General features: G+C 37.0%; 1 protein-coding gene across 2 annotated transcripts in view; it reads left to right on the forward strand.

The window, feature by feature from the left end:
- efna3a (ephrin-A3a) overlaps positions 1-2,691 on the forward strand; it is a 77,760-nt gene extending 75,069 nt beyond the window's left edge. For both annotated transcript variants that reach the window (XM_027002268.3, XM_027002269.3), the window contains one exon: positions 782-2,691. In XM_027002268.3, the coding sequence (XP_026858069.1) occupies positions 782-900 (119 nt within the window). In that variant the 3' untranslated portion in view covers positions 901-2,691. The remainder of the gene's footprint in view (positions 1-781) is intronic.
- The last annotated feature ends 9,465 nt before the right edge of the window (positions 2,692-12,156 follow it).

Below are 12,156 nucleotides of genomic sequence, written 5' to 3' on the forward strand. Positions count from 1 at the left end.
TAAATAAATTTAAAAGCACTTCAAAGTTAGCGTGCTCATCCTGATTCAAAGAAATGAAGGAAGGATTTGGAAAAGGATCATTTGGAGCTGCATTTTTGCACATTGGAGGCAACAGTAACAAAATTCCTACAACTGTTGTCATTTACTGTTTGTTGTGTATATTTCCTGTAAAAATACTATACCAATGCTGAACAAATCACAGCTACTAGTATGTGGTATGTGTATTAAAGATAAGTTAACTTCTCAAGTATCTCTCATTCTGTTTTTCATGTTTCATTTTTGACACACATTTTGCCTCTTAATTCTATCAAGCAGTAATGGAGATAAGCACCATTCTCTCTGTATCTCTCACTCTCCTGTCATCGTTATCATAACCAGAACTCTACCATGATAATACCAAGAGTGAAAGTATTTCCTACTAATATATTTTATCTTCCTTATATTTCACAAATGAGGCCGCAAGGACAACAAATGATATATTTCTTTGTACCATGGCTTTCTAGGATGTGATAATATAATTCAAAATGAAAAATGTTTAAGTACTTTTCTGGCCTCTTTTACACTCTTTCCTGTCTATCTGTGATCTGTCAGATAAAATATTCCATTTCCATTTATTATTTCTCTCTCTCTCTCTCTCTCTCTCTCTTTATCTATCTATCTATCTATCTATCTATCTATCTATCTATCTATCTATCTATCTATCTATCTATCTATCTATCTATCTATCTATCTATCTATCTATCTATCTATCTATCTATCTCTCTCTCTCTCTCTGGCTCAGATGAGTTTAACCCCAAGATCCCCAAACTGGAAAAGAGTGTCAGTGGCAGCAGTCCATCTCGAGACCGACTGCTGATCACTGTGGCGATGCTCCTCCTTGCTGCCCTCCTCATCTCCTAGCAGTTGTCTCCCTTGTGACATTCCAAAGCTAGCTTTGGGATCAAAGGGAACAGCCGATCAGAGTACAGGAAAACTACTAGTAAAACTTTGATAGGCAACTGAACTATAGATTTACCACACCCAAACAGTGGCCTTTGGCACCGAGACTTGGATACCTACTGAAATTAATGGAGTCACAATGGCTGCACTTGGATGAATGTACCTCTAAGTGTTGAAATCTGAACTTGCCTTTTTGATTGAACATCTACTCTACCTTCTCCCTAAGAGGAGAAGAAGGAGGAGGAAGGCCTTGAATGAAACACTCAAGTGTTTCTTTTGCAACTATATCAACTGCTTGCAGTTTTAAAAATGAACATGCTGGATTAGTAGGAACTATCATGACTCAAAACATACTGCAATAGCAACTACTCAGTCTGAAATGTGTCAGTTACTGTGTTGCTGCTGAAAGGCAAAACTGTATCCATTGCCATGGTAAAGCTGATAAAGCTGAGTAAGACATCCAGGACAACCACAAACAGGCATGGTTGTCATTTTTGTTGGTCACTGCAACACAGTTTCTGAATGTTGCACAATTGTAGAAGTACTAACCCTTGCTTCTGTATTTGCTGATATTCAATGAATTCATTCAGCAGGAGTGTGAAGGTGGCCATCAGATGCTGTTCCAAGACCCTTTTAAGATTACAGTCCAGTGTACTGATCTTGAATCAGCACCCAGAGTTACATACTGGGTCTAATGACCTTCATGTGGGCCGTTTATGACCAAAACACTTCACTGTCTGCATATTCTCTTTCCTCCAGACCTTAGAAATCACTTCAGATGAGGATTTTGTGATTAATGGGAAATCACATCAGTGTTATTGAAAAATAAATACTTCTTTCAAGGCAATTTCCTGTGATGTTTATCACCATGGAAATAACCCTGTATAATGACTGGACTGTGCCTGAGGTGTGTCACTGTTTAGCATAGCAACCATTTTGTAAAAGCATACCAGTTGTAAACTGCAGTTTACCATTTTATATTGTAGAATTGCAGCACTGAATTACTGTATTGTACAGTTCACATTTTGCTTTGTTTGCATATAATTGGTGCTTTATTTCTTGATCTACTAATTTCTTGATTATTTATTTATTAGGTGACTATTGTATGTGGTTTTAAGAAAGTTTGATGCTTCAGGGATTCTCTAAAATGTGATTCCCGATTTTGCCAAATACCAAAATATTTTTTGTTTAGTTTGGGTTTTTTTGTCATTTTATTTTTCCCTTTATATATTTGTTTGTTTGTTTGTTGTCCTTCGTGGAAATGTGCAAGCTTCTTCAGCTTTTCATTGTGATATTTCACTGAGCCAGATAACAGAAAAAAAACTATAAATAAACAACATTTCTTTAGTATATTTAGGACAATGATCTCCAGCAAGGGTTAGGTGTTAAAAGGGACAAAGGACTGAGTTTGAAAAAAAAAAAGCCTTGATCATGTTGCTGCACTACTGGTCTTCAAGAGTGTTTATATGTGTGTATGTGTGTTGCGAGTGTGCACGTTATGGGGACACGTGTGATTATATGGGTGCATTTTAGCATTTTCGTATTTGTTTAGGTTGCATTTGTAGGTTTTCAATATGCAAGTATGTGTGAGACAGGAGGGGAGGGGGGTGGGGGGAGTCAATAACAGGAAACATTTGTCATTGGAAACAGCAGTACAGGTCGTGTTTACCTTTGAGTAGAATGACTAAAAACATGTCAAGAAATCATGAAAGGCAATGAGAATTAAACTCAGAATAAAGCATTCTACTTTTAGCTGAGTTGTGTTTTATTCACTTGGTAATGGCAATCATTCCCAATCAGTATTGTAAAATAACATTCTGCAGCATTCCTTTGACAGTTCAGAAAAAACTTGAATTTTACATGCAATTGTTACATGTAATCAGTTGAAAAGGATACAAAAAATGGATTTGTAAGAAGCTCTGGCTCACCATTACTGAATGCAGTAAAAGAAAAGGCAAAATGTTTACTGTGCATTCCACATTTAGCAATGATATTTAGTAATGTTTTTACCTGGCTGTCATTGCTAATTGCAAAAATTCTGTGCTAAACTATTCCTACCTTGTCTGCAGGACAAGTCTAGAATGTGGACAGTTAAAAACTAGCTGTTGCCAATGTAATACTTCATTTAAGTTTGTCTAAGTACTTAAAAAGAAGAATACATTAAAACACTAAAAATATACTAAACTAATATTCGATATTATTACAAATTACATCTATGTCATGGATTCCTCTTTCTCAATATTATAAGTTTCAAAAAAACACATTTTTGGTTGGAGCTTCTGGTAGGAAATCACTTAGCATGGTCTCCCAGCACTGCTGCAGCAGTTCTGAAAAACACTTATGATTGTGTTGCTTTCTTTGAGAAATTTTACCCAGTGTGTTCCACATAGGTTCTTTGTGATTCAGTGCTAGCCAGTTCATTACATACTATTTATATGTACTTTGAGCTGTGTTGCAGTTGTTAACTTACTGAAGAATGAAGAACTGTCCATTTAGCTCTTAACTAGATTTTTATGAAATTTGTTGAGTTAGACTATCTTGAACTTGATTCCATGGTGACTTCATGCACACATGCCTTGACTGCATCTTACAAATACAGTGTTACATTCAATTCACAACTTTCTCACATACTTCATCTTTGCATTGTAGCCTTCACTCTTCAAACAGCTTCACACAGTCTCTTTTAACAAATGTTCTGTACTGTGAGCCAATAATCTGTACTACTAATAAATAAAGTAATTTAGTTGGGCTTGTATTTTACTAACAGATAATTGTTAATTTTGCAGTCTTTTGACTTGAGGTCATCCTTGGCCTGCATGACCTTGTGGGGATTTCAAAAGTATGAGTTTCTTTCATTTGTTGGTTGTGCCCCAGCAGTTATAAACAGTTGCAAAGTTCTTTGCCAAGTTGTCTTAAAGACTGACCACCATTTCTTAAAGTCTTTTTTACCCTGACAGTTGAAGAATGATAATTTGCTGCCCACAGCAAGTAATTATACTGTTTAGTATTTATACTAAACAGTTTCATGGTGGTTAAAAGAGAAAAACCCCTTTCAGATTTCATAGCTTGAAATCCCTTGAAACAAGATATATAATAACCTTTCAAATTTACATTTGAAAATTTGACATACGCTTTTATCCAATGTTACTTACAACCATATATTCATACAACTTATACATTTTCCGATTTTGTTACAAGTGCCATAAAACCTAGTTAACAGTACTTAATCAAATAAGATGCAAGACAGATAAAGGAATGACAGGCACCATGAATCAAGAGCCTAGGTGCATCAAGGTGTCACAAGTGACAACCAAATAAAGACATACAACACACAAACAACAGTAAATATACAATATGCAGGCAATACCATCAAGCGCAATATACCCAAAAAGAAATTAAAGAGTACCAGACAAAAGTGCTAGTATAATCGCATGCACTTCGAGAAGAACCTGAGATATTGTGTTGAATAAACATCCATGTGCTCACAGAAGCTCGCAGACTTGAGCTGTATCTTCCATGGGTTTTAGGGACTCAGCAGATGTGATGGAGATGGGTGTCTTCTTTCCCACATTAGGAAACCACTGGCACTGGCATTTCACACCTCGCATTGATGGCAACACATCCAGTGTCATTGAATTTAATTATTCTATATAAGTTTTTATCTACTTATATGAAAACATACGTGTGGTGAAATGGGAAGTAATCATACAGCTAATCACAAATCATGCTGCATAATCAGGCAGTATTTTGTAATCCATTCATCAAACACAAAAGCGCCATTCCCTTCAACAAGAAAGTTGTCACAGGCAAAGAACATGCAGAAAAAAAGGAAGCTAGCAATTGTGAGTCTCCAACTGAAGCAAATGAAAACAAAACCAAACATAAAAGTGCACTAACAAGAACCAAAGGAGCCAAAGTAACATACTGTGACTGACAATGGTCATGAAAACTAGAGGCTGAAGCAAGAGACAGACAACGTAAGACAAACGAACACAAAAGTCCACATGCTCACTTCCACTGAATGCCAGTGGCTGTTAGCAGAAGGAGGTAATCATCACAAAAGTATTTTAAAAGTCAGTGTCATAAATATGCTGCTTTGTATTGTATAAGTATATATATATATATATATATATATATATATATATATATATATATATATATATATATATATATATATACATTTTCTAGCTTTTTATGAGCAAAAAAACAATTAATAGCCTTTTTGTATTAGGTCAGAACAACTCATTGCCAAGAAGATATCTAGTCCAATTATATTACTGATCAGTAGATGTCTTCTTTGGTTAATAGCAACGGCCATCAACTTGCTATGCTGTCTCTTTTTCAGTCTTCTAGGCATGCCTGTCTTTTGCTCTTATCTAACTCTCTGCATTCCGTTCGCAATCTTTTTTTTCAATCTTTGTTTATTACCCAGACTAATGCAAATTCAAGCATTTCAGACATACACATGGTAAATCTGTTTAGATCAACAGATGTCCTGTACAATAATAAACAACTGCTTGGGGATGTAAATGCATCAGCTGTGCACATCTGTATCCTTTGTACTCTTTGATGAATGTGTAACACTATTAAAACAACTTAATACAGATGGGAATGAAACATACATCACACCACAAAACACAAACTCTTTAGTGTGGGGGGAGCTTTTTTTCAACTCAGTCCCTTCATTATGTGTGAAACACCAACAGCAGCTCATGTCTCCATACTCTCCATACATGTCTCTTTCTCCCTCTCTATGTCTCCTCTTAATCTCGTCTCTCTCTATATATATATATTTTTTTTCTTTCTTTCTTTTTCTCGCTCTCTATTTCTCTCTCTCTGTCTCTTGTGTGCATGTTCCTCATCTAGGTACACTTCACAGATATGCCAGCTCAACAGTGTCAACAGGAATGGAGATTCGCTGTTATGATAATGTCCGGGCACAAGATAAAATCTATAACAGGTCACCTCCACATAGGCACCAAGATCCCTCACGCAACCTTAATGAAATTATCAAAAAACTTACATAAAGAAGCCTGTGCCAAACAAATCAGCATAAATTGAACAGTGTGCCCTTTGCATTTTCAGAAAATTAAACAAATGGATGACATTTAGCTGACATTTATTTTAGCCTTGATTAAGAATATTATACATTATGTTCATACTGAACATTCAGAGGTTGCTAACAAGGCACAGCTAACACACATAAGGTAGCCTTTATCAGACTTCACACAGGAAACAAGTAAACCATCTTGGCCACACCTTATATACCTGTCTGTTTCTTGATTTTCATACCCAGACAAAGCCTCCTTTTGCCACACTGCATAGAATGGAAACCATTTGAAAATATAAAGGTACAGTCTGAATAAAGGCTTTTCATACTTTGTACCCTGTGTGTTTTATTGTGCCTAAAATTGTTTGACTGGATGAACTCTTGAGAACTAGTATTTTTTAAAAATAACTCTATGGCAGGCTCATTTGCTATCTGCACAGGATGAAATAATTTAGTTCACCTGAGGTATTTCTTTCCCAGTCCCAGCTTCTGACATCAGCAACCACAACACTGATGAGATTAAATATTTCCTATGCCAAAATTATTCGACAATGGGGGACAAGTCATAATTTCAGGCATGGTAGATAAAGGTACTTTTCCTGTATTCTCTTGCTTAAATACAAATATCATCCTCTGTTTTTTTCTAATGACTATTGCCAAGGCCATTATTGCACCTATTGCACTGGTTACCAATTTGTTAGTCATGATAAACTACCAGGGTTATAAAATAAAAATAAACTTGACATGGTATGCTCGTTTTGGCAAAGTCAGACCCTTTTAGTTTTTGTCAGTCAGGTTTATAATGCACAACACTTTTAAGTTTACTGACTGCATATAAATGTTTAAATAGCAGTCATATGTAAAGGCGTTTTCAATATGCATTACAGTAGATGACATTTAGACTTTATTATTCAGTAATATCTGCACACATGCCCTTTAATGGTGTACACACTTGCATCTATTGTTGTGTATGTAGCTTTTACAAAAGAAAAGGAACATTCTAAGATGCTGAAAATCAGAGTATATATAGCTGTAAACCAAATTTGCATGTAAAAGCAAAGATTTATTGGTGCTACCATGTTGTCTCTCAATACACACCACAACAATGCTGATAGCTCAGTATTTGCACTTCATCTGATATTCCTCTTTCTCTGTCCAAATTATTACTATAGTAACACATGGATGTAATCTTATTTTACAAGTTAAAAGATCACTAATAGTAAGATTCTGTAGCAAAAGACACTGTAAAGTGCTGATAATAAAAGCAGGCAAACATAGTGGCTGTTGCACAACACAGTATCACTGGAGCATTTGAAACCTTTTAGCTTGGTCCCATATGCAGGTGACATATCATCTGTTGACTGGATCAGGAGCTGGCCTGTAGCTCGAGGCTGGTTTTGCAATGAAGAGAAGCCCCAGTCTGTCTATGCAGATCAGTCAATCTGACTGCCAGCCAGGGCTGTTGCTTCTGGATGCAGCCTGAGCACCAGTGCTGATCTGGAATCCACTTTGCCTAGTCCGTGACGATGCCTTCATCATCATCGCATGAAAGGTGACACTTTATCCAGATAAATACCTGTGGGCAAAACATCAATGTTGTGGGATTTACTACACCTTACCAGATAGAAACAAATGTGCCAGATACACAGCAAAAAAAAAAAAAAAGAATACAAGAAACACAGGTGTAACTGTTGTTGCTTAGTTGTTTGTATTTATGTTTGTTTGTGCTCAAACCCATTATGCATTTTCTCTGTGTGTGTGTGTGTGTGTGTGTGTGTGTGTGTGTGTGTGTGTGTGTGTGTGTGTGTGTGTGTGTGTGTGTGTTTGTGTGAGCAGTGGATAATTCACGTCCTAGCTGCATGTTATGGATTCATCACAGTTACAGATGCAGCCACATGATCACATGATCTCTTGTGCTATTTCATCCCTCTATCACTCCAACTTTCCCAGAGCTGTGCTCCTTCTGCCCTTATCCTCATCTCTCTCTCCTTCTCACCAGCTTCTAATCTCTTTACATCACTTTGGTATCCTGACTGATTTACTCTATGTCTTCCCCTCCACCCTCTCTTGAACAATCCTACTCTTTCTTATATTACAACCCACCAGTTTAAGCCTATTCCCTGGAAAACAATCAGTGGTAGCTCAAGGAACAGACCCTTGGAATTATGGCTTTTTAGGATGGTGGAAAATCTTGCAACATAATGGTGCACTTTCAAAAGTTTAGTCCATACTAAAATTACATCGAATCATAATTAGGTTAATAAAAGCTCGAGTTCTTTACAGTTATTTCTACTCTTAAAAGACTCAAAAATATTATTTCTCATGAATGTTAAAGTTGAGTTAAGAGTTAGCTTTCACTAATTGCTGGGAAATACAAATATACAGAGCAGAAGTAGTAGTAGTTGTAAGAGCAAATATGCCAACTATAAGACTGTATCTTTAACACTTTCAGTATTACAGAAAGGCAAATGGGTATAACATGGATCTTCTGAAAGCTTTAAAGATAACATAAATCATAAAATGCATAAATTCATTATTTGTCTTTTGTGAAATGTGAGCAGGAGACCTCTCTTGGTAGGGATGGATTGGTTTCCCACATCTGCATAATTAATTAATCCAAATAATTTCGTCGTCACCCCCCAGGGGGCACTATATAACATCACTTCAATTCCATAGGGCAATGCTATATAAACCTTTGTAAAAAGTTGTTCATATCCTTGCATATTATGTGATAGGCTTATCAAATAGTGTTCCACAAATCAAATGGACATACGTGCATTCTGCTGTCATTGTGAGGAATGAGCATTTTATTATGAAGAAAGCAACCATATAGTACCCATCGCATTATCTACTGTCTCTTTATGTAATATGGTTATGACATTTTTTAAGTCAAAGTCTCAGCTGACCCGAAAAACTACCTGTTGTTTTTACATTAGAAACAAGCCCAATTTACATATATATAATTTTAAATAAATGAAGCATTTCTCTGTCTGATTGTGTTATAGCAATATCATTCTTTTTGTATCACATTACTAAACAACAAATAATGTAATAGTATTTGATACAAACATATGCAGACAGATTTGTCTGATATAGTTTTATAGTTGATGTTGTATGAATATCAGTACACTCTGACAGTAAAAATATCACACACTTGCACACACCACACAAAAGCATGCAGCATGCTCATACCAGCCTCATAAAATAAACATGTAATACAAAGATATTTTGGAATGAAAGTCCAAATGACAATTAGCATGCAGTACTTAGGAAATCCAGAGAAGTAGAAGCAAGCGCACTCCCACAGAAGCATCCATACTTGATGTCATTCATAAATACATAAACAAATATGCCCCTTCACTCTACATGCAAGCACATCCCGACTCGGCAGCAGTATGTTCATTGTGCCTGATAAAAAGGAAGCAAAAGAAAGAAAGAAAAAGTGAAAAAGGGGGGAAAAAAATGATATGAAAGACACTTTGATAAGCAGACAGCAAAGAAACAGCAGGTCGCCACTGGTCAGTGACAAGCATAAAGGTCCTGGACAACTTGCAGGCTCTCCCTTTTAGACAGAGACAGGAAAAGTCTCAGGGTACATCGGAGTATGAGGCGTGAGAAGACCCTCCCGCTTCCCCATGGGCACAGTTCTGCCCAGCGCTAATTTGGCACCCTGCCAGGTCTGGCCCTGCTACTTGACAGACAGAGGGAGAGAAAGAAGAGAAATAATAACTTTTGTGAGAGAAAGAGAGCGCTAAACATAGTGCCAGGTTGCACGTGCCTGTGAGTTCTGCCATGGTCGCTCGTGGTGTGCAAGGATTTCGAATGTTTACATGACGAGCAGCACAGCAGGGCCGTGGGGTCTAAATAAGTGCAGTGGGGTAAGGCTGCACAACAAACAGCCAAACAACAGACGCTCAGGAATTCAACTGCATGTTGTCTGAAAATAGGATGACCAGACTTGGCTTTGCATTTTTACACCTCCAAGTTAGACATGTTTTCATCCAGAAATAATCAAGACTTTTCTTGGAAATGGCAATAAATGACTAAAGGCATGCTCCTTTTAGAGATTCTAATCTCTCTCCGAGATTTTTATTTGTGTGGGAATTAAGGGGTACTTCAGTGTGGGGCTTTCAAGGCTTCTGTTTTTTACAGCACGGCCATTGGAGCAAAGCTGTGTCCTGTGGTAATACATAAAAAGGACTGATGTGAAAAACTAAGACATTTTAGCCACACTTTGATGATGAGGTCATCAATAGTTCAATAAATAAAATGGAATATGCATATAAATAGCTTCAATTGTGGTTTGGGAGGAATGCACAATCACACAGACCAAAAGAAACTGAGTTTCTCACAAATTTGTTTTAAGCTTCTGTTCATTATTTAGGCTTGTTTGTGTTTTCTTCATATTGTGTTTATTTTCTTCATATCATGATCTTTTTCCTTTCCAGGTGTTTATTTATATATTACAGGGCACAGAAGGTGCTTGTTGTTAAGTGCATTCTTTGCAGCTTTTATGTTCTGCCTTTCCTCATCTTTCAAACTCTCTCTTTCTCCCTGTCCTTTGCACTGTTCTCCCCTTCGACCAGACTCTCTCTCTCTCTCACTTACTTTTAATCTCTTCTTCATGCTTGCTTCCTGATATTTCCCACCTTGCACCTCATCCTTTTTTAAGTTACTCTTCTATGCCTCATTTTCTTCTTTCTGCTACCTCTCTTGCTTCCTCAACCCTTCCATCCCCTTCAGCAGTTAATCCTTTTGCTCTGTGTTTCTTTTCTGCTGCATCTGCACTGCACTCAAACAGCTCAGGCTGAATTTGCAAACAAACACATCCACACACTCACCCACAACCCTGTAACCATATCAGCTTGGACACACGTGCACAGACTGAGTATCTGCTCACACTTTGCACTGGACTGTGTATTGCTGAGCCTTAAGGGCACTCAGTACTGCACTGTATAATGCTGAGTCTTATGGGTACTTTGCATTGCACTATGTAATGCTGAGCCTTAAGTAGACTTTCCTCGTGCCAGTTAAGAGGCTACCTTTAGAGCCCAGCACAGCAGAGATGAGAGATTAATAAGTCATTCACATCACGGAGAGTTGCAGTGTGTGGCCTAGACCTGCATCTTCAGGTCTCGCATAATCTGTGTAGAAAATACATTCTTAGTTTATGGGAAGTCTTAGATTGTACATGTACGCATTTATTCTGCAAATGAAATGAAAAGAGAATGGCTGCTGGTGTGACGTATTGGAAGTGAGGCTACTAATGTGTGTGTGTGTGTGTGTGTGTGTGTGTGTGTGTGTGTGTGTGTGTGTGTGTGTGTGTGTGTGTGTGTGTGTGTATTTGAGAGATACGGCCTTAGCCATGAGTAATCTAAAAACATCTTTTGTAGTCTTTTGCATAACACATTCATGAGTAGTAACACACTCACACTGCCATGAGCCATATATTACAGTTGGCTTGTGCCATACATTACAGTTTACTAAAGTTCACTAAAGTAATATGTGGGCTTTAATTACATAAGGTTATGAGCTATAAGTTAGGTGAGTGTTTCTGGTTGGAATATAAAGTGCTCTCTAATAAATAAATCATTATTTTGTATAACAGTATATACAGACTAACAGGGTTGTAGTGGAAACCTCCTTCTCCTAGTGGTAGGACATGGTTTCATTCGAAGTTTTTTCAAAGAGCCATAGAAATATGGTGGCTAAATTTGAAAAATACCCATAAGAATTGTAACATGCAAGAGCAATTCCCTTGGATCGCATTCAAATGAAATTGCAAGAAAAGCCTAAACTTTACTATTTGCAACTTTCAAGTGACTTGACTTACATGAGCTCCTGCGAATTTGCAATAGTGAAGTGCAGTATGCAGTTCATAGATTCATTTTTTAATGTTCTTTTGTCAATATTTAATAAGCATTGCTTTTTATGGTCTTGTAAATTATATATCATAGTGGATGGTGCTATAACACCTTTTATTATTTTGATGACATTCTCCTTAGTGACATGGAATCGAGGGCTGAAAGTAATAAATATTGGCCCTGAATTTTATCTTTTCCTTCATGGGTTGCCTTTTAATTGCGATGACTGCAAAGAATAAGAAGGTTAATCAATAGCAATCTACAGTTATAGTTTAATCACCCCATTCCACTGAGAAGCAAAAA

This window comes from Electrophorus electricus, chromosome 2 (assembly GCF_041902795.1).
Source record: "Electrophorus electricus isolate QZ-2024a chromosome 2, ASM4190279v1, whole genome shotgun sequence".
Lineage (NCBI taxonomy): Eukaryota > Metazoa > Chordata > Actinopteri > Gymnotiformes > Gymnotidae > Electrophorus > Electrophorus electricus.